General features: G+C 37.3%; 1 protein-coding gene and 1 pseudogene across 6 annotated transcripts in view; one reads left to right on the top strand and one right to left on the bottom strand.

Annotated features, from left to right (window-relative positions):
* Positions 1-367: 367 nt before the first annotated feature.
* PLCL1 (phospholipase C like 1 (inactive)) overlaps positions 368-24,212 on the bottom strand; it is a 364,459-nt gene continuing 340,614 nt past the window's right edge. For all 6 annotated transcript variants that reach the window (XM_074399307.1, XM_003925690.4, XM_074399310.1 and 3 more), the window contains one exon: positions 368-5,020. In XM_074399307.1, the coding sequence (XP_074255408.1) occupies positions 4,838-5,020 (183 nt within the window). In that variant the 3' untranslated portion in view covers positions 368-4,837. The remainder of the gene's footprint in view (positions 5,021-24,212) is intronic.
* LOC120364351 (large ribosomal subunit protein uL30-like) lies at positions 13,043-13,784 on the top strand (annotated as a pseudogene).

Below are 24,212 nucleotides of genomic sequence, written 5' to 3' on the forward strand. Positions count from 1 at the left end.
TCTCTCCAATTTCATAGATATTAGATTCTTGATGCTATTTCATTATTCTCTGATACCCTTTCATTCTTTAAATTCTCCTTATTTCTCCTTTTAAACCCTTTTACTGAGATAATTTATATACCATAAAATTCACCCTTTAAAATATACAATAGCTTTTAGTACATTCACAAGTTATGTAAACAAACATCACCATTATTTCTAATTCCAGGACATTTTCATCACACCAGTAAGTAAACTCATACCCATTAACAGTCACTCCCCAGGCCCCCACAGCCACTGGCAACCATTATTCTACTTTCTGTATCTATTGATTTGCCTATTCTGGATATTTTATAAAAATGGAACTGTCCAATATGTGGTCTTTGTGCCTGATTTCCTTCATTTAGCATAATGTTTTCAAGGTATACTCTTGTAGCATGTATCAGTACTTCATTTCTTTTTAATGTTGAATAATCCAATGTATGAATATGTAATTTTGATTTATCTTTTCATAAATTGATAGACATTTGGATTGTTTCTACTTTTGGCTCTTATAAATAATGCTGCCATGAACATTTGTGTACAAGTTTTTGTGTGGACATATATTTTCATTTCTCTTGGGTAGAAACCTAAGAGTAGAATTGCTGGGTCATATAGTAACTCATGTTTTTTTAACCTTTTGAGGCAATGCCAAGCTGTTTTCCAAAGCAGCTGCACTATTTTACATTTCTACCAGAAGGGTAGGATGGTTCCAATTTCTCCACATCCTCACTAACACTTGTTATTATCTGTCTTTTTTTATTATAGCCAAACTATTTGGTGTGAAGTCATATCTAATTGTGGCTATGACTTATGTGATCTTACTGGTTAATGATCTTTAGCATGTGCTTACTTCCTGTTTGCCTATCTTCTTGGAAGAAAAGTCTATTCCAATCCTTTGTCCAGTTTTAAATAATCGAGTTGTCTTTTTATTGTGTTTTAATAGTTCTTTGTAAATTCTGGATGCCAGTCTCATCAGATTCATGACCTGAAAACCTATTCTGTGGGTTGTATTTTACTTTCTTGATAGTATCCTTTGGAATACAGAAGTTTTTACTTTTAATGAGATTATTTAGAGCCAATTAACATATAAATATGCATCCAATCTCACTAGAGATAAAAGATAAAGAGAAATAATATTTTTGTAACTTAGAAGATTGGCAAAAATAAAAATAAGAAAAAATAAATTTATTATTAGCAAAGATTTCAGCACTCTCATAAACTCCTGGTGGGCTTTTAAACTGAACGAACAAGTTTTCCAGAGACTATTTGGCAATGTATCTCAAAAGCCCTAACAAACAAAAACAAAACAAAACAAAAAACTCTGTATCCTTTGACCCAACAATTCCACTTCTAGAAGTTCATCCCAAAGAAAAAGTTGAACAACTTTGCAAAAATGGATTTTATTACAGGAATATTTATATAACAAGAGATTAGGAGAATAAAGTTTAACAAAGAACATTGGTTAAATATATTATGGTAAGCCATATAATAAGATACTATGTAATTATTATGAATGATAATTAATTTTTTTACTTTTTAAAGACATTGTTTCCCAGGCTAGTCTCAACTCCTGGCTTCAAGCAATTCTCTCACTTTGGCTTCCCTATAAATGATAATTTGCATCAAGTTTCACCACCTATCATGTCCACAAGGTCCAGATGTAACATAAATGAGTGAAAAGACTCTCTAGAAAATTTGACAGCATATGCCCCTTTTGGAGAGGGCAGTTTCTATTAATTGATGCCAAGCAAGAAAGTATATGTGTGCTGGTTGTGAGGTGGGGAATGGGAGGTGTCTTGTGTTGTCAGATTATCCAGTACTTTAAAACAAGCAGGACATTGAATTTTACATAACATTTTCTGAATTTGAAATGCTAATGGTTAAATATTTTTAAAAAAAAAATCAGTGGCCAAATAAAACACAGCATTTTTGAACTAGATTCAGTTCAAAGGCTGGAAACTCTAGTGTACATACACATTTATTGACATAGATATCCATAACATGTTGTTAAAATTTTAAGCACCCTGCTACAGTTTATATAATATCTCAATTTTGTTAAAATAAAAGCATATTTACATATATGTATAAACTCTAAACAGCATCTAAAGGGATATAAATCAAAAAGTTAATAGTGAGTAATTTTGCTTTTCGGTTGTATATAGTTCTCTATTTTTGTATTTTTATACTGACCATTAATATTTTATATTCAGAAAAAAATGATATGGCTCTTTGGATCTGTGATTATAAAATAAGAGTTAATAGTCTGGTTTAAAATTTTGAGAATAAACTTAAAATCAAAATCACTAAATATATAATCTTGCACATGAAATCAGACAGACCTGAGTTCAAAATCAGTTATTACATTTATTACCTCAGTGGCCTTGGGCTTTCTCACCTTTAAAATGCCAGTGATAATACCTACCATCTCCACCTCAGATCCCATTGGTGATGTAAAAATGAATAGATAAAAATAGAATTAATATCTAAAACTCTAGCTTCTTAGTATCACCAAATCTAAATGGACAGAAGAGAGAAGGGGGCTTTTTCTACCACAGTTCAAGTCTAGAAAGGAGATAGATGCTCCTCGTAGAATGTAACAATGTCATGAAGACATAATACACAAATTTTTTTTTTTTTTTTTTGCTATTCTGTCCAAAGGAATGTGCATCATGGGAGACTAGAATTTTCCCTTACCACTCCTCCACTCCCAGAATCCAAAACTCCTCCCTGCTCCATCTCACTCCCCATCTAGCAAGAACATCCAGTGGAATGAAGCAGAGTATGGCTGACCACCCACTGCCAGAAGTAGCATCAGATGAGGTGGAATCCATATTATGTTCTTGAGAATCATTGGGTAGGTCCTAAGAATGAGTGGAGCTCTAGGACAAATAAAATAAACTAGGGAATCTACTTCAAAAGATTGGATTTGACCCTGGAGTAAAGAAATGTATAAATATTGTTTGAGAGTTTGCCATCCTTTACCTTCTCTTCCCACCTATCTGTATATCCAGTAAAGACATGGATTTACCAAATGAAATTCAAGTAGATTAAGAGGTACCCTAGTAAAATCAACCAATCAGCTGATATAAGGTGAGTTTTGTTTCTGCTTACAGAACCTTTTTCACCACAAAGGGCTTAACACCTGCATTCCACTATTCCTCCTACCAGCAAGTTAAATATAATAGAGGGTAAAGAAATTTTTTCAGGCCATCGTAGTACCACTGGAAACTTGCCTTAAATGATTTCAGGCACCTCCTCCTCAAGTGCCCAGTTTTAAACCCAGGGAATAATTTCATCATATCTGATCCAAGGAAATAGCAAACTCTTTCAGATATTTTAATGTAATAACCCATTTTCATTAGCTTTGCTTTCTCAATTCACAATAAAAGAAAACAGTAAGTGTTTTTTTCATATCTTTACTCTTTCAGTAATGTGCAACATGAACATAATAGTGTTAAGAAGTCAGAAATAACTTAACACAGAAGTTATAGGAGATGTTTATATTTGCAAAATTTCAACAATTATCTTCTCTAGGTTCCCCAGATTAGCATATTTGTTAATCAAATTAATAAAGAAGCTTTTCAAAATAAAAGCAATGTTTTAAATAAATATATTCTTTCATAACCATAGAACATTTAGTTCTGCTGGAGGTAACAAACATTACACTCAAGTACCTTATGAAGCTATTAGGGTAAAAATTATCTAGATGCAATTATAAATGTACCCTAATTAGTCATTTGTTTTCATATGTATGCTTTTCTGTGTGCATTAGGATTATTTCATAGATGTTTTATAACTGGTTATTTCTTAAATTATCACAAAGATGTTATCTGACCCACAGAATTTATATCAGCTCAATGTGATGATATGATATTGTTTGAACAATGTCTTTAAATTTAAATTTAGTACCCTAAATTACATCCAAAGCCAAGACCTCTAACCTGCCTTATCTGTTACAGAAAATGAATGCTAGAGTCTTAGCTTGAAAGAATGAGACCGTCCTACAAATCTTGAAATTATACAACAATATTGTTATTACATCAAAATCCTAATTGCAACAGAGCTTTCAGTATGTTTCAGAGTACCACATAGGTAGGTATAAATTCACTTATGTTCAGTTTTTCTAGTGAAATCATCTGTTTAGTAAATGACTACAGAAAACTTTCTAAAAATTGATTTTATTTAATAAATATTTTTTAAAGTTTCCTAACTGAAGAAATGACTTTGCTAATCTTTCTAGAAATTCTGATTATCTGTTTAATCTTTCATTCATTTTTATTTCTACTATGATTCTTAGGAATTTTTCTAATCTATATTTAATCTACCAAAACATCTATGCTTTGATAAATTTACTTCCTTCAATAACAAGCTATGCTAAGATCTCTAAATTAAATGTCAAAGGCAGAGACATAAAATTAAACACAGCGACAGGTTACAGTAAGTGCTCTTTAGAATTTCAGATTAACAAAATAGTCCCAAAATGATCAATGAATAACTCACTAAATGAACAATACAACACAGAATAGATTTTAACAGAATTCCTCTCTCTCTCTCTCTCTCTCTCTCTCTCTCTCTCTCTCTCTCCCCCAAAGGCATCCACACACAGGTGTTGACAGGTCTCAGAATTTAAAACACTGCTACTAAAGGCTTTAACTTAGATAAATTACACAAAAATACTGACATTGTGAAAATATCTATGTCCAATATGACACAGAGGGTATCATTTTGTGAACTTCTAAAACATTTAAAGAAAGAAAACAAGAATGAGAAACCAGAGTCCTTTCAAAACAGGTGAACGTTTCGATAACACCCAGACTCACAGCTTCCCATTCTCCTCGCTACTTTCCTTCTCCTCTATGGCTTCCAGGCTGCGCTTGCTCTTGGCCTCAGCACTGCTGCTGGGGGCTTTACTCAGTCCACAGGACAAGCACGCCAGCTGGATCTGCTTCATGTTTTCTATAGCTTCATTCTTGGCATTCTTCAACAGATCTCCTTGGCCCTACAAACAGAAAAAATATCAGAGAAGACAGTTATGGGCCAGGCATGTGCTGAGTGACATCACTCTATGCTGAATGAGGAAACAAACTTTTCCAGGGTTTAGTCCAACGTTATTTTCTAACATTATTAAGTGACTTTGCCTGTTAAGCCACATACTTCAACCTGAGCCTGACTAACTGGGTATGCAGTTGCTGGCAGTCCTTTGAGATTCCTGTTGCAAGGAACCCTCCTCTTTATGTGCTGAGGACATCAACTCTCCCATCACCATTGTCTAAGACTCTGCACACTGCTGCCATGCCTACCCCACCCAGACCCAACATTCCTAGTCTTGGGACAAAACAAGAAAAGAAGCCCTTCCTTAAAGAAGTTAAAATCTCCCCGTCTGTGTGCAAGAGCTTACAAAGTGTCTTCTGTAAAGTAAGTCACATACCCTTATGCTTGGTGAGCTGGTTTTTAATATACTAGGTTATCCTTGCAATCTGCCTGTTGTTAAATTATTAGTTACCCACATTACTTCTGCCTTTTCTATCATCCTAAAGAAGATTCCCATCTGGCAGATGGAGAAAAAGATTCTCCAGAGGCTCAGCATGTTAATCAAAACAAAAACGATATAAAGATTGCAGGAACACATTAGCTGTCGTTTATATCAGTGCCCAACAGAGATCTTTTCCCGCTGTTTTTTATTTCTTATTTTAGTTCATTGTTATGATGATAAAGTGCATACAATGATACTGGCCCAAGGGTTGAAGGACCGAGTGTGGGGAAGCGGGGACAGGTGTCTATGATGTATAGACAGAGGAGGAAGTAGCTTCTTCCCTCTCCTCTCCATTCTCACGACAGCGCCTGAAAGTGTGACCTTGAAAGTAAAGGACAATATAGGAAGATATGGGGTTATGACAATTGCTGGAGCATTATTCTACAAAGCAGAGGCCCAGAGAAAGGATAATTCACCTATTTTATGGAAGGCCATTCTATCTTGTTAATTTGATAAATGCTTTTTCCTTAGGGCGCATGAAGAAACTTGCATTTTAAAAAGCTTCGAATATTTTTTCTCAAAACGTAAACATACATTTGCCAATTCTGTCCTGTGTAAACACTGCCAAATCCTTCTAATAGCAGCTTTTAACTATATGGGATGATGTTGGGCCTTGCCTAATGTGTGTGTTAAAGAAAATTCCTCTCCCATCAGTCATAGTATGGAATTTTGGAAGAAGAGTTGGAGGTGGATAGTTTTGACTTCTCATGAAGAGAAATGAAATTGAGCTGGATAAGGTTAATTGACTGGCCCAAGGTCACAGCTGGTTAATAACTGAGCTGGAATTAAAGTTCAGGTATTTGGCCTCCTGGATCAGTGCTCTATTCCCCACACAATGTTTACAATCTAGTCTGAGACTAAAGACTAGAAATTAGAATCTAAAGACTCTGCCAGTGAAAGATGTATTTTCTTGAGAGCTTGTTTGGAGGTTCTAGCAGGGGAGCGCAGCTACTCGTATACCCTTGACCGAAGACCGGTCCTCCTCTATCAGGGATGGTCGCCCTCTTTGACCGAGTGCGCAGCTTCGGGAGGGACGCACATGGAGTGGTGAGGGAGGAAGGGGACACCCGCCTAGCCAGCCAGATCAGCTGAATCAACCCTGGCAATCAATGGGGTGGCAGATGTCACAGCCAGATCACCCTCACATCCGAAAGAAGTATTTTCTAAAGAAAAAATATTCACTACACCAGCAGACTTTGGGAATTCTGTTCTGAGCAGTATAGATATCATGCATGAGTCTGTTCAACAAACTTGCACATTATGCACATGTATCCCAGAACTTAAAAAAAAAAGTGAAGTCACGTCCACTTTAAAAAGAGCAACTCTTCAGTAATAACAACAGACCAATGGAGTGCTTCCTCAGTGTGGGCACTATTCATGCTTTTATATATGTTCATTCAATCATTCATTACAACATTCCTATGAGATAGGTACTTTTGCTATTCTCAATTTACTAATAAAAAAACTGAGGCCCAGAGCAATCATTCTTCATAAAGTCATACAGCTGCTGAGTGGTAGAGCTGGAGCTTAAAGTCCAGCAGCTGGCTCAAATCTGTGGTCTTAACCACCACCTGATAGGCATCTTTTAACGGCAAAGCAGGCATTCTCTGCAAGGCACCCTAAAGCCTCCTATTCATTGTTACCCATGGAATCAACACAGATAAAAGGAAAAGCACTGCCCATGTGACACAGCCTGACACAATTTAGAGATAGCATCCAGAATCAGGAAGACAGGGCACAGCAAGATCACACTGGCAGGGACAAGGGTCGGAGCATCTTCCACCAATTTTTATCTGGGCCATTTTCTCTTCTGCAAAAATGACGAAAATATCCTTTGGCCTTTCTCACAGTTCTAAGACTAAAGAAAATATATTGAAGAGCTCTTTATGATTTAAATGGTCATAAGTATAGGAATCATAATGCTATGACTCTTTTCCCATTTTGGAAAGTGGTCAACATTATCTGGTAATATATATAAGTATCTTTGTACTATGTATATTTTATTAAATGTTTGACTAACATTTAAAATGCATCTACCATAGTCTGTTTTACAGAGATATGTATACTGTATATGCACTACTATTTTTACAAGTAGAAAGATTCCCTTTAGCATTATTAGTAATGAGATTATATCCTCCTTCATTTTCAGAGTATTACTTCTAAGTGTTTCCTTTTCATTTAGTTTTGAAAGTTTCATCGAGCATTTTAAAAGCATATCAGTAGCAAAAATAGCAACCTTCCTCATTGCAAGAGAACAGCGAAATATGCAAAAACATCATTTGATACTACTAATGCATAAAGTTCTCACATCCCCTTTCCCACAGCACGACATGAAACATATTTTAATAATCCAGAATGTCATCCCACTGGCTCTAAGAGATGGCATCCAAATGCCAGACTGTGTCATTTCTGGTAAATAGAAGTCAGTCTCTGTAGAAAACAATGGCCAATGGGAGAAAACAGTTTGTACCAGTGCATAACTAACACAACTACATCATCTCCTGATAAACCTAGAGACAACACATACTGGCTGCACCATACAGGCAGAAAAAGATAGTTAAACTATTAACTAATAAAAGAAGCAAAAAATGAGAGGCTGTGTTGTGAAGCATGTACATGGAAACATTGATGTAAACTTTTTTTTTCTCTTTTTTTATGAAAGAGGAATAGTAGTCCTCTTTCTGTTCTATGGTTCAAAGAATCACACCCTGAATCTCATCTCTTCTTTGGGTCTTCCTAATCAAGGCACCAGAACCAGAAAAGACATTCTGGTGAAAGTTGTCAAGAGGGTGAATCTGATTGTTAACAACCACCACCCTGGCATTTCCCTTGAAGTGCTGACTCTTTTCCCATTTTATATGTAGCAATTTTCCCTAATCATCTATCAACCTCTTTCTCTCTACTCTGTCACAAACACCCCCAAACTTAACCTCTTAACAAGTCATTCTTAGAGAGTGTTTTAATCTTACTCTCCCAAACTTAACCTCTTAACCAGGCAGCTCAGACCAGATTTTCCTCTAAACATCTTTGTCCTGTGTATCATTTCCTCCAAAACTTATTAGGTACAGCGGGTGTCCCCAACCCTGGGGCCATGGACTGATACCAGTCCCCATGATCTGTGAGGAACCAGGCTGCACAGCAGGAGGTAAGCAGTGGGTGAGTGAGCATTACTGTCTGAGCTCCGCCTCCTGTTGGATCAGCGGGGATGTTAGATTCTCATAGGGGTGTGAACCCTATTGGAACTGTGCATGCAAGGGATCTAGGTTGTGTGTTCTTCACGAGAATCTAATGCCTGATGATCCAAGGCTGAACAGTTTCATCCTAAAATAATTCCCCGACACCCCCCATGATATTCAGGTCAGTCAAGCCATTTAAAAGTATTTGTTTGTGGTATATAAAGAGTAATCTAACAAGTCATTCTTAGAGAGTGTTTTAATCTTACTCTCCCTAAACAGAGGACTTAGGGGGAGAGGAGGGAGCCCAGGACAATTCATTTTATTTGGTGATATAGAAATTGAAACACCTCTTTAAGTCTAGGGTTGTTATGGCATGGAAGGAAGAATTAATGTACAAGTTGGCCACTGAACACTCAATTTGAAAAAAAAAAAAAAAATGTCAAGCTGCTGCCAGCATTTCTATACTAGCAATCTCATGGGGATTTGAAGTATCCTCTGATACTGGGGATCCTTCTGGGAAAAAAAATGAGAAGGATGCTTTAACCCAAAGGAAAGTAAGGTAATAGAGAGCACCTCAGGTAGATTGATGCTGATGGGACAACAAGACTAACAGAAGTCCCAAGAGCAATGGCCACCATTTAGGCTCCACAGTGGTTTGGCTTCTGAATGTAAGTCTCCATTGGCAGGTCCAACACATTTAGAAAGTAACATGGAATCACACAGAACCACAGAGATCATTATAGAAAATCTGAATATTAAAATGAGTAACAATTAGTGAATATTTTAAAAACAAATATTAAGCATTCCTTGTCAAATATTTCCAACTGCATTAAACTAGAAATCAGGAAATAACTTATGCAATTAGGTTGCAAATTGGACAGCTGTACACCGCTGTGGTGATATATCACCACAATTTTGATTGCTCTAATAAATTTACTACTGACAAGAAATATGATCACAACACTAACAGTAATTAACATTTATTGAACACTTTGTATAATAAACATAAACCAATTTGCACACATCTCATTATATCCTAACCATAAAATAGAGTAGAATTCTAAATGTAAATTATCTTTTAGTTATATATCTTATAACTTATCAAAAGACACTCAGGATTTCTGTTATCCCCATTTTTTACCAAGAAATGCAGTCCTCCCCCTACCACCACTGAAAATGGTTTTGGCTACAGTCTGGCAGAATTATTCACGAAAGACATCCCTGGATCCTTCAACCACTTTTCCCATGAACCGCACTATCCCTTGTGATATTCGTACACAAAAGAGCAGGAGAATATCATAACTAGTGGTCTCATCACGTGTAAAGGAAATGCGTGGGTTGTTTCAGAACACACCACAAATATTTAAAGCAGCTAACTGGGACTCTGGGAATGAGAAAACCCTCACATGTACAAAACTACACACATAAACAAATGCAGCTCTGTCTCCACATCAACTTGTGTGGGTATTTTTGAGCCCACATTCAATAGCAGGCTGGGTTCTCTGATATTCTTTCCATGGGAGAGTCCACATCCACAGTAGAATCACCTTTGAACAGTGCTGCAGTAGAAACTGGTCACAGACACCATAATGGGATGAGTAGTTCTTTATTTGGTCCATTGGTGGACCATACTATGGAGGGCTGTGTACAACTGCCATCTTACTATTTCAAACACCATTCTTTGGAACTCTGTCATTTAAGAGATTTAATTCTTTGCTCTGAAGAGGTAAAAACAACTGCTACAATAACTTCCATTTTCAAAATTAAAACAACAAATCAAAAATGTTTTGGTGTCATGTCAGATTTTTTTTTTAATGTTACATGATTGGTATGTTACTGTGTTTGGAATACTGGGAGAAACTATTCAAAGATGGCCTGGAATTCTCTCTGGAATGAAAGTCTAGCTGTGTAGGGAATATAAACAAGATGTTAACGAGAGTTACAGGTACGAAGGTGTAGCCAGTAAGAAATTGCATATGAAAACTCCCAATTTTGCATGAAAATAGAAGTGTCCACTACACTAGGTTATCAATTCTCACATTCATTTGCAACATCTCAACAACCAAATATTTCAACTGCATTCTACTTGCAATTATTATTATTATTATTTTATTATATTTTATATACACATGAGGGACTGAGTCAATAAAACCTCTTTTCTTTATAAATTACCCAACCTCGGGTAGTTCTTTATATCAGTGTGACAACAGACTAATACAGAGGGTTTATTCAGGCAGGACTTAACAGAAGTCTTGCAGGACACATGACAATTTTTCATTACATTGTACCATCCTGCCCAGAGCATGACATCAAGTATTCCTGTCCCCTAAATGCCAGAAGAATCCTCCTAATCACCTCCACGATTTCCAGAACACACCCTAGGGGGCAGCACCGCACTCATTGAGAATCACCGGGCTGGATTCATGGATACACAAATGAGCCCAGACATCATCCCTGCCCCTACAGAACCTAAGTCTAGTGTGGGATGCAGGTATATATAAAATAACCACAAAAATAAAGTTATATCTAACCATAAGTTATGCTAAGTGCTTGAGGGAAAAGAATGTATTGCTGTGAGGACTAGAAGATTAGACAAGCCCTCCCATAGAAAGTAACAAGAGAGCAACAATGTGCAAGATGAGCAGGCATCTTCATTTTTTTCCTGGCTTCTTATGATCAGTGAAACACAGTACACGAATTTTTTGATGCTTGCCTGGAGGAGAGGCAAGAATCTTCTTCCAGTCTTACAGATACAGATATGCATGGTGTGGAAGAGTGTTCTGGAAGGTTGCCACCTTTATGGCACAGCATCAAATTGCCTAATACATTCCATTTTTCCTTATGTTTTCTCTATTTAGGATTTATTTTTCTTCCTTGACATTTATACTGAAAGGAACACTGAAAATGAAAAACAATAAAGTGTCATTTAGTGAAAGTATTGTTGAGTTCTACTAAATAACGGTCCTTAGTAATTATTTCAATTTTTTGAGCTGTTCAAAGGACTTGCTTTTATAACTTTACAGGTGAATAAATGGACCCAGAAAAGCTTTAAAAATTTTTTCCCAGGTTCACACAAGAAATAAGTGTAAAGGAAATAACTAATAATGCCGGCTTCCCAGACAGAGTTGTTTTTCTTAAACGCTAAATTGTTTGGTTTCGTGTGTGTGAGTGTTTTTTAAATTTCGGTATATTACATTATATGGTATACACATGTCAGTATACATTTCATCAAATAGATATTAGAAATGCAGAAAAGAAAAACTAGCTTAAGACCTCTTTGGTTTACAAAAGAATTCCTTGATAGAACTTCATGAAAATCCCAGATATAAATACTACCTTTGTGCTGATATTTTGATTTCTGACTTTTTTCTTCAGTGTGGGTACAGGGTTTGGAAGCATTTAATAATTTTAGTCTGAGCCAAATTTTCAGAAAACCAAAATACAAAAGCAATGATAGAGGATTAATGAGTGGGAGAAGTGCTGGAAAAAAACGACTGGTTTTCACTTAAAAGGTATCATCACAAGCCCTGACAGATAGATCCAAAAAGGTTACTAAAGAATCATATTCATGACAGGCACCAGCTGAACATTTTGAAGGATGCTATTAATGTGAGTCCTCATCAGTTAATCTCAGGGACCCTGTACTGATTTCTCCTTGCAGCACCCGTGTGCCCCCACAAGCCTTCTATATAAGATGGCAGCACACACAAGCTGAGGAATGGAACTCCAGGAGTGATGAAGGAATACATCTGAATTTAAAGATTCCTCATTTCTCTCATAGGATAACAATCTAGACTCGAGACTTTGAATCATAACCATATTGCCATTCTTATAAGTGAATTTACAGCATAAGCTCCATTCTTACTGTACCTGGGCTCAAATCCTGGCTCCAAGACTTATTAGCTTTTTGACCTTGGACAAGATCACTGGATGCCTCAGTTTCCTCATCCGTAGAATGGCTATAATAATTGCACTCACCTCATAGATTTTTTGTGTGAGATTAAGAGAGATAATACATCTAAATTCTTTAGAACAATGCCTGCCATACATGGCAAACACTAATTATCATTAGCAATTATTTTTCTATTATATAAACAGAAAAAACAATGTTATACATACATCCACTGTCCTTTGCCTTATAAAAATGTGAGGAAACAAAAACATCTTGAAACTTAAAAAGACAAGTTGACCTCTTTTTCCAACTGGAACCATAGCGGGTGTAGAAGAGAAGAAGGAAAAGATTCCTGCTGTGCCAGAAGCCCTTAAGAAAAAGTGAAGGAATTGCAGAGCTGAGATCAAGCACCTGAAAAAGAAGTTTGCCCAAAAGATGCTTCGAAAGGCATGGAGGAAACTTATCTATGAAAAGGTGAAGGACTGTCACAAGGAATATAGGCAGATGTACAGAACTGAAATTCGAATGGCGAGGATGGTAAGGAAGGCTGGCAACTTCTATGTACCTGCAGAACCCAAATTGTCATTTGTCATCAGGATCAGAGGTATCAATGGTGTGAGCCCAAAGGGCCGAAAGGTGTTGCAGCTTCTTTGCCTTCGTCAAATCTTCAACGGAACCTTTGTGAAGCTCAACAAGTTAACACGCTGAAAATTGTAGAGCCATATATTGCATGGGGGTACCCAAATCTGAAGTCAGTAAATGAACCAATCTACAAGCATGGTTATGGCAAAATCCATAAGAAGCAAACTGCTTTGACAAATAATGCTTTGATTGCTTCATCTCTTGGTAAATATGGCATTATCTGCATGGAGGATCTGATTCATGAGATCTATACTGTTGGGAAATGCTTAAAAGAAGGAAATAACCTCCTGTGGCCCTTCAAATTATCTTCTCCACGAAGCGGAATAAAGAAAAAGACCACCCATTTCGTAGAAGGCAGAGATGCTGGCAACAGGGAAGACCAGATCAACAGGCTTATTAGAAGAATAAACTAAGATGTCTACCATGATTGTTTTCTAAGTTGGTTGGTTAATAAACAGTACCTGCTCTCAAACTGAAAAAAAAAAAAAAAAAAAAAAAAAAAAAAAAAAAAAAAAAAAAAAGACAAGTTGACAAAGTGGAGAGAATAAACTGTGACAGAATAAAAGCCAGGATTGCATTACTCATTAGTCCAATAAGAGATCCCATAATGTTTCAAATAAAAATGACAATTGCATTAATGTGGCAACTTTCCTTGAGGAACCCCAAAAGGTATCATCCTCCCTCTCAAAAGCTTATTTTCTTATTCATAATTTAGAGGCTACAACATTGTTTAGTGTCAAACACCAAAGCATTGCTCGCTATTAGAATAAAAAAATGTAAAACAGCTGTTTCATTTAAGACAGCAGAGAAAGTAAAAATGAACTGAAATCATTTGTCACCAAAAGAAATTAATGCCAAACATTATCTTTTGTGACAGACCTGTTTTATTTCTGAAGATACCATAAGATAGATTCCTACGGGGGTGCTCTGTTTAAGAAGCCATCTGTCTGCTTTGGGCAAATGACTGCAAGCCTAATCCACTTACAGAAAATGTCAACAAAATTGCTTCAACACCAGTGAGCTTAATAATAGAAAACCCCAAGCTAAACTTTAAAAATATAATTCAACTGCAGGAAGCCTTATGAATTTAGGTTTGATGACACTGGCATCCTGAGAATTCTCTTGCAGTCATTTTAACAAAAGAACCATTCAATAAAGTAATAGCAGTCACTGCTTTTTGGTTCCCCTGCTCTCTGTTCTTTTCTTCCCATTATTGCAATCATCTCCCACTATGTCAACAGAACTAACAGAATAGGACAGAAGATTAATGTCAATCTTTAGCAAGGTGATGAAGGTAATTCATTGCATTTCAAATGAAATTTAGTAATAGATCGTCATTAGCACAATAAACAAACACTGTTTAAAAGTTCCAGTATCTCAGATTAATTTTCCATGGATAATAAATGACCCTGAAATCTGAATTCATACTACCTCCATGAGTGCCATAAGCCAAATACAAAAGGAGCTTCTGTAGAAATTTCTATTTGGCCAACTCATGCTACTCCCATTTCAAAAAAGATCATTTATAACAGCTTGAAACACAGAGGATGGTCCAAATCCCAGAGCAAAGGCTATCGAGATAGTTATGAATATTAGTAGAATATTTTTAAATACATTCTGGTATTTGCTTGGTAAGGTTTCACACTAAAAAGTTACTGGTCAATTGTTGCTCAAATTATTGGTTACTTGATCTGTCCAAAAAGTAATTCTGCAAACATGCCAGAACAAAAGTGCAGATACAATAACAACAGTGTACCATAGACTGAACTGATCACAAAAATGGCTTCAGCTGCTTCACCACCTCCACAGTGCTGGATTCAGCAAATAAGTGGCTTTTCATGACATCTGGTCCCTTGTTACACAACTCCAGGGACACAATGCACCCTACCTTCTACGTGCATGGCAATCCCTACAGCTCAATGACAATTGTATTACATCTGGTCTAGATATGTCCTTTTACCAAGGACATTCATTCTTTAGTCTCTGCAAAATCATAATGCTTTTAAAGAGGCTGAAATTGTCCTCTTTAATGGTGAATCATGGCATGTGTATGGCTGGCCCATCCAGTGGCCTTGTAGGCACCCATCTAGGCTGGCATGAGTTCCAGGTTCAGTGTTAATTGAAGTGGACAAATAGTTATTAGCAAGATATTTCTAAAGGGGCAATTTCTTCCACCCTCCACCCAATGAGTCAGTTTTTAATGAATGAGGCTAAGACAGCTATCAAATAAAACAGGCTACTTCTTAATAGTTAAATCAAGAATATGGCCAACTCAGCTTCCTCCACAATGATTGGTTTAGAGATTTGGTCACTCATGAGATATTCACTCTTGGTGCCCCAAATCCAGCAAAGCATTCATTTAAACACCAGATCAATGTTACTGCCAGTAAAGTAAAGACCTATTTTCCCTAATGTGAGACTGGCTCCAATTTCAGATTTCAGACTCAAGCCATCTATACCAACAGACCAATAGTTATACACTTTTTCCTCCAACTTTTTATATTATTTAAAGATTTTTCAACCCTACACAAAAGTTGAATGAGTAGCATCCATATTTCCCAATTTTTCAGATTGTGTTGTGTTGGCTTGATCAATTTATCTATCCCCATCTAGTTAACAATGTATACTTCGCCCTAAATACCTCAGTGTGCAAATCATGAAAATGAGGACATTCTACATAACTGCAATACTATTATTACCACCAAAGAAATTAACGTTCATTCAACAATTACATCTGATATATAGTACATATTAAATTTGTCCAGTTGTCCCAAAACATCTTTTTATTACTTTTTTTTAAAATCCAGAAGCCAATCACACATTACTAGAACCTTTGAAAATAGCAACTCAGTTACATGAAGTTAGAGTAAAAGCATGAGTGATGGAGAGTGTATTGGGAAACGGAACAGCAAATTCACAGCAGTAAATACCACTCACTCAGAAGACAAACATTTCCACAGCTTCACTCCTGTCAACTTTATGGAATACGCACCATTAAATTATCACATATACTTGTCAAAACATTTCTTCTAAATGTCAAATACCATCAGTCTTACATTCTTATTTTTAAATCAACTTTATAAGTACATATGCCTAGAAAAAATTCACCATACATTCATCAAACCCATTCAATTTTTTGAGTGTCATGATAAAGCCTCCCTAGCCCTTCTTCCTATCCAAATTTCTTCCCAGAATATCTTAATGTGAAAATCAAACTATCAGCATCTAGTGGGAGAGGACGTTCATATTCGATTCCTTAATGTGTCAGTAGTTGATACTTCTTAGAACTTTGAATATGTGGACCAAAAAACCCCACATTTTTAAAGAAACTTTAAATTATCACCATGTAGAAATTCAGAAGTTTATTTGACAGGTCTTATGCAATGCTGTCCACATCCATAGACCTCTGCTAAAGAAAACAGCCTCAGGCTGACCTTGAGTTGGAATGGCCCACCTCTGCACTGTAAGAACCAACCTCTCCAGCCAAAACTGGTTGGACCACAGATTCACACATGCCCAAGTGTGGCCAATCAGTAGTTAACCAGTGACCTATGAGATGTCCTGACACCAGGCAGTAATGACAGTAATTAGACAAACCAATTGGATTAGCTCTTTCTGAGATTGGAACTGAAAAATTCAGAGTCTTAGTCATTTGTGAACAAAAAGAAGTGCTAGAAAATAGAGAGGAAAGAAAGAGCAGCAGAGCTGAGCCCCTATAAGGCCACAGCACTAAAAGCTACAATTCTTGCTCTCAAGGCAAGGAAAGGGAAAATGGAAAAAAAAAAAAAAAAAGATAACGCAGTCCTCTAAAGCCTGCTTCAATTGTAAAGGATCTTCTAGCCTGAGATTCCATGAGGCTGCTCATCTGTGGCTCCTCTTCTTCCTAGGAGATGTGGTCCCTGCATTGCCACATGTGGTCTCACTTCAAGAAACCTGAATGAATCCTGTTTTATTTTAAATGAGAAATGACAGGACTGCTACAATTTTAATCACACCATTTGATTGCTTGATAACCAAGGCAAAATAGAGTTTAAACCATGTCCAGGCTAAGGCTTTCAAGCTTCTTGTAGAGAAAACCAGCATCAGTCAAAATGATACAAAGAATAGGGGTTGTGGCTGATGTGTGCAGTGGGAGGAATGAATAATAAGTTATGAATTGACTTTGTGACCTTAGAAATGCCCCTAACTCCTGTGGGCAGCAGTTTCCTTTTCTACAAAACATGGGGATTTGATGAGATGTTCTTTGATTTGATCTTACAGACTAAAAATCTATTGTTTATTAATTAGGGCTCAGGTTAAAATTGATATGTTAAAATTCATCATCTAATTATTTAAAATAATAGAGACTGTCTAGTGAGAGATTAAAAAAAGCAACTAAAGTCCTATAATAGTGGAATAACAGGATTCCTTGGGAATACATGCAGGGATACCTAACTCTGTTGAAGATGGCGGGGTGGGGGGTGGGGCAGGAGAAGGCATTCGTGAAGGCATCCTGAAGACTCTGTAGTGAGTGATCAGCCATGTAGAAGGGGAGTGATTATCCACGTAGAATGTTCCCAACCAGTCAAAAAAGGTAAAAACTGAAAAATGTGTTCATGAGATTTTGTGATAAGGAGGTTACTGGTGACCTTGGTGAGAATGATTTAATGTAGTGTCAGGGGAAGAAGAAAGATTAAAGTTGGCTAAGAAGTGAGCAGGGGGTAAGGAAGTGAATTTGGCAAGTATCAACAATCCTTTTAAGAAGTTTGACTATGTAGGCAAGGAGAAAGAAGAAGGAGATGAGCCAGAAGAGGGCTAAAAGTCCTTTAGAAAAGCTCATACACATACGTGTGTGTGTGTGTGTGTGTGTGTGTGTGTGTGTGTGTGTGTGTATTGTTAATCAAAAAAGCCAGCCAAACTCTGTAAAATATTAAAGAGATTTATTTTGGGCCAAATATGAGGACCATGACCTGTGACACAGCCTCAGGAGGTCCTGAGAACATAGCCAAGGAGATTGAGTTACTTGATATTTTACATTTTAGAGAGATATAAGACATCGGTCAATACATGTGAGGTGTCCATTGGTTTGGTAGGGAAGGGCAGGACAGGAGACTTACAAGTTATAGGTGGATTCAGAGATTTTCTGATTGGCAATTGGTTGAAGGAGTTAAGTTATTATCTAAAAACCCAGAATCAATAGAAAGGAGTGTCTGGGCTAAGATAAGAGGTATTGGAGACCAAGTTTCTTATTATGTAGATGAAGTCTTATAGGTGGCTATCCTTAGAGGCAATAGATAGCAAAATGCTTCCTATTCAGATCTTTAAAAGGTACTAAGACTCTCAGCTAACCTCTTCAGGATCAGATAAAGACCTAGAAAAGGAAGAGGACTCTCTACAGAATGTAAATTTCCCCCAAAAGAGACAGTTTTGCAGGGCCATTTAAAAATATGTCAAAGAAATATATTTTGGGGTAAAATATTTGATTTCTTTCAGGGCCTGCTATCTGTCATGTGATGCTATAACTAGAGTCAGATTGAAATTTAGTATCTTATTGCTACAAAGAGTCTGCTTTGTCTGTCTTAAAATCTCTGTTTTAATTTTATGGCCCATCTTATCCTGTGATGCCCACCCAGGAACTGACTAAGCACAAGAAGACAGTAACGCCCCATGATTTCATCTTCGACCCAACCAATCAGCACTCCCTGACTCACTGCCCCTCCCCTCCCACAAACTGTCTTTAAAAACGCTAATCCTGGGGAGACTGATGTGAGTAATAACAAAACTCCTGACTCCTGCACAGCTGGCTCTGTGCAAATTGCCCTTTCACTATTGCAATTCCCCTGTCTTGATAAATCACCTCTGTTTAGGTCCCGTGAAAGGTGAACCCATTAGGTGGTTACACCATCAGGTTCCCATCATGACCTGAACTAGCTTTATGGATCTTTTTGGAATCCCCTTCCCCGCCGAGGAGAGGTCCAGTCCGTTGGTTAAGGGGCTTAGAATTTTATTTTTGGTTTACAATATAAATGCAGTTAGGCTGAACTATGAGTGAAATGAAAAAGACAAAATATGAACTGGATTAACTAAAAGCCTCTACTTCTAAGATTGATCGTTATTCAAATTTGATCTTCATAGCATCCTAATTTTTTTCTCCTTATTTTGGAGACCTTTATTAGTGTGAAGTGAAAGATTTACTCAGGAAAATACAAAGTACATAAATTTAAATATGTAAGCAAATATACCTAAACTTAAAAGTAAAAAAGCAGGGATGACTACCTCCAGGAAAATGAAGATTTTTTTTGCACTGTCCAGCAGGTGGCTCCCCTGCTTTGGCCTTAGGTAAGGAGTGCCTGCTGTCCACAAAAAGCTTGTGCTCCAATGATCAGAAATGGCCTTCTAAAACCATGTGGTTTATTCCTCTCCTTCCCTGTAGATTTGCACTTCAATCATTCTAAGTATATAAAAGTGACTCAAATAGGTTTTAAACTTACAATGTCATCAAAAAACATTGGTGTATCCCCAACCTGTGTAAATAGGCATTTAAATTAGAAGTGAACACTGTGTACACAAATTTTCAGATGGACACTATCTTTCTTAGCAAAACCTGAAACTGTCATGCCTCTTCAAGGAGAAAAATTTGCTCTCACAATTTGGTGAAAGGAGAAAAAAAATGGTAACATAAAAATATGTCCAATATTTCATATAATAAAAAATAGGTTAAAATAGCCATATCTCTTATATGTATAAGTATATATTTATACTTGCTGTTTGGAAAATCTTAATATATACAACTTAATCTAATATGATATAAAGCTCTCAGGTTTAAATAATTTGTTGGTCTTATAAGATAAAGTTCTTTTCTCTACTTGGTAGGGGTCATTAGCATGATTTAGTATGTGAAAAATGTTACCATTATGCATTTATGATTATTCACAGTACAGAGGGTATGTGGATGGAAAGGCAATTGAAAAGGTTCACCCCACAGACACCTCCCTTTGCAACTCTCCCATTCTGCTGTGCTACAAACTGCCTAACAAGGGAGAGAGAAGGGCAAAGTTCAGGTTTTCAACTGTCAGTGTACAAAGGAACTAAGAATACACAGCACACACACACACACACACACACACACACACACACTCATTCACTGTACCAGCTAAAGCCAGCATCCCTCACCTGCCAATCTGCTCAGGAAACAGCTCTACCTCATTGTTGTCGTCACTCTGTCACACAGGCTGGAGTGCAAAGGTGCAATCATGGCTCACTGCAGGCTCACCCTCCCAAGGCTCAAGTGATTCTCCCTTCAGCCTCCAAGAAGCTGGGGCTATAGGCACGTGCCACCAAATCCAGCTAATTTTTGTATTTTTTTTGTAGAGACAGAGTCTCACCAGGTTGCCCAGGCTGGAGTGGAGCTCCTGAGCTCAAGGGATCTGCCTACTTGAACCTCCCAGAGTGCTGGGATTACAGGAATGAGCCATGGTGCTTGGCCTGGCTCTATCATTTTTAACTTGCTAATGGTATGAAATAAATGTGAGCACCTAGATTTGGAATCCTCATGGTTATTAGCTCAGAGCTAAGGTAGGGATGGTTCCTTCCACACAGCCCCTCGGTGGTCCCCACAGCCCAGGCAGCAAATCATGTGAGTTCTCACTCCTTCCATCTTACCTCATTTTCTGCAAAACCTAAAGACAAAAAAAAAAAAAAAAAAAAAAAAAAAAAAACTGAAAAGATTAGCCACTGAGCAAAATCACCTCAGAAGGAGACATGGGCCTTTTTTTACAAAGCACGCACAGATCTATCATCATAAATGCAATTCTTTTTCAAAAAGATGTCAAGACTGAGTCTTCTCAATTGTAGAGGAGCTGGAGGGTAAGCACAGAAGAGAAATAGTGTATGCAGAGACATAGAGGCAAGAATATACATGGGATATTTGGAGAATTGCAGAGGGATAGCCATGGTGGGAAGAGAGGGGCTAAGTGAAAAATAATCAAAGAAATCTGAAATCTGTTGTAAGAAAACGTCCCATTTAACATGAGGGAGTAACCCCACTAGAAACAAAGAATTATATGCACTTAGGATTTTAAAACTTTGTTATCCTAGAGATTTGCGAAGCTATATTCCACTAAAGAAAATATATGTTGACTAATATTTGAATACTTTATATGTCTGTTGGGTTGCTAAAGCAAAAATTTACACATATCTGTTCAGAAAAAATACTGAAGCATTCAGCTCAGGCTATTAGCAGAATCCCATGGCCCTTTCTTCCTTACTCTTTAATTTTCCATATTTATTTGTTCAAACAGCCAGGCTGACACCTGCCAGAGGATGTTTCAGTACTAGAGAGAAATCAATGGATCCTGGCAGCCATCTCAGCTTCCTTCAAAGAGTGACCTTTAGGTGTGGCAGTCAAAGATATCTCCCACCATGACATACTATTTTTTTACAATCCTCAGATTCAGGTTGCATGTTTTAATAACATCCTCTACTAATGTCAACTTCAAGGGTATTAAACCAACATGGCCAATTTCCTTATTTACTACCCACATATTCTTTTCTTCTTTTTTCTCTCATACTTGGAAAGAAAATGGGGATTGGTGGTACTGAAGCTGAGTTTAATTCTTTCAGCTGTGAAAAGCCCAAACATTGCTTTACTATTTTAAAGTAACAGATTCCAACACTCCTCATATTTGTAAACCACAGGTTGTTTATGTAGTCAGATATTTAAAATAAAAGGAAAAAAATATAAAAATCCCCTAGTTCCTATGGACAAATTGCTTATATATACAAACATGAGCACTCCCAAAATGCAAAACCCTGATACTTACAAGACTAAGAAAAAAGGAAATCTGTCCTTGGTTTAAAACCAAGCCCATTTTTCATTTTGAAGGCCAGACTAAGATGAGATTTATACTATGGTCTACGGCCAATAGTGGACTATTTTGGGATATATCTATATCTATATCTATATCTTCTCTTCTCTAAGGAATTAAGTTAAGGGCTCTCTTTCTTGACTTCACAGCTCTGGCACAACTCTAGAGCCCAGACAGAGTTCTCTGATAAAACCTGCAGCGATGGCAGAAATATTCTGTATCTCTGTGGTCCATTATGGTAGTCACTAGCCACATATGGCTATTGAGCACTTGAAACGTGATGAATGTCCCTGAGGAATGGAATATCTAATTTTATTTAATTGTAATTATTTTGCATTACTTAAAATAGCACACCTATGGCTAGTGCTTTCTATATTGGACAGCACAGGCTAAAAGGTGCCAAACTTCAGCAAGAAAATGAATTAAATAAAATTATTTTTCATTCTCTCTAACCTTTTTCCAGAGGCATTACTTGCCACAATTACAATTAGATAACTAATTATGGCTTGTACTTTGTACTGTCTGTATCTCCCATAAGAACATAAACTCTGAATGCAGTGGCTGCTCCTATCATGTTCATAGAGGCTCCCCAGGAGTTAGCACAGGGCCCAGTCAAAGCAAGGCTCCAAAGTGTTTGTTCAATGAAAAAATAAATTGGATGCCACTGAATACCTACTCTCCTCAACCTAGAATTTCCAGGGACCATGACCACTTATCACCCAAAAACCTCATTTTCCAACTTCTTAATTCTGGCAAAGAACAGTCAACTTACCCCAAAATTAGCCCATTCTTTTATAACTAGTACATTGCCCCCAACCTTTTATGCAGGCCCATTTTGAAGAAAGTTTTCTGGAGAAAACTATCAAAAGACTGACCATCATGCTAATTACTAATTTCGAGGTCAGAGGAAATTATTATTATAATTATTTTAATTACATTATATTATGACAGGTATATCTGGGGGAGGCAGAAGCCAGTGGAGTAACAATGTGTGTATTTGTTGAGAGATAAGCTAGTGAAATCCTAATCACATGGTTAAGGAGACTGTCCTACCTGCCCACATAAAGAACGAGTCATGTGGCCATGGGCACCCCACTTTACATAAAAGTGCATTCTAATTAAATTACATTTTTCTGCCAAAGATCGAGAGAAAACTGTGGAGTTTTAAATTTGTTTCCTCATGAGTTTTGCACTAGGAGACTCAAACTTTAGCTTTCACTCTTTCTCTTCCTGGGTTGCTGTATTAGTCTGCAAAGGCTGCCATGACAAAGCACCATAGACTGGGTGGCTTAAGCCAGGGTCCCCAACTTTTTTGGCACCAAGGACTGGTGTCATGGAAGACAATTTTTCCATGGACTGGGGGCTGGAGGAGGGTGCATGGTTTCAGGATGAAACTATTCTGCCTCAGATCATGAGGCATTAGCTAGATTCTCAGAAGTATGCAACCTAGATTCCTCAGGTGCACAATCCACAGTTGGGTTCCCATTCCTATGAGAATCTAACGCTGCTGTTGATCTGACAGAAGGCAGGGTTCAGGCAGTAATGTTGCTGTGCAGCCTGGTTCCTAACAGGTTATGGAGCGAGGGTTACAGAACCCTAGCTTAAGCAACAGAAATTTATTTCTGACAATTCTAAAAGCTAAAAGTCCCATATCGAAGTGTTGACAGGGTTGGTTTCTTCTGAGACCCCACTTCTTGGCTTATAGAGATGGCCATCTTTTCCCAATATCTTCACATGGTCTTGTTTCTGTCCCTAAGTCTAAATTTCCTCTTCTTCTAAGGACACCCATCATAGTGGATTATCCTCCCCACCACCAATTACCTCATTTTAATTTAGTTACCTCTTTAAAGGCCCCATCTTCAAATACAACCACATTCTGTGGTACTGGGGGTTTAAGATTTCAACATACAAATTTGTGGCGGGGACGCCATCAAGCCCATAACAGTTAACCCCTCCCAATGTGCCAATGTCTGTTGCAAGTTGACTTGTTATCTACAGCCAACCAAACTAGAAACCTCTGTATTTAAAATTGGGGGATAGTTTGCCTATTGTAACATGAATAACAAGCCCTTCCCTGCCCATCTGAAGATCAGCATCTACCT

This window comes from Saimiri boliviensis, chromosome 5 (genome assembly GCF_048565385.1).
Source record: "Saimiri boliviensis isolate mSaiBol1 chromosome 5, mSaiBol1.pri, whole genome shotgun sequence".
In the NCBI taxonomy this organism is placed as follows: Eukaryota; Metazoa; Chordata; class Mammalia; order Primates; family Cebidae; genus Saimiri; species Saimiri boliviensis.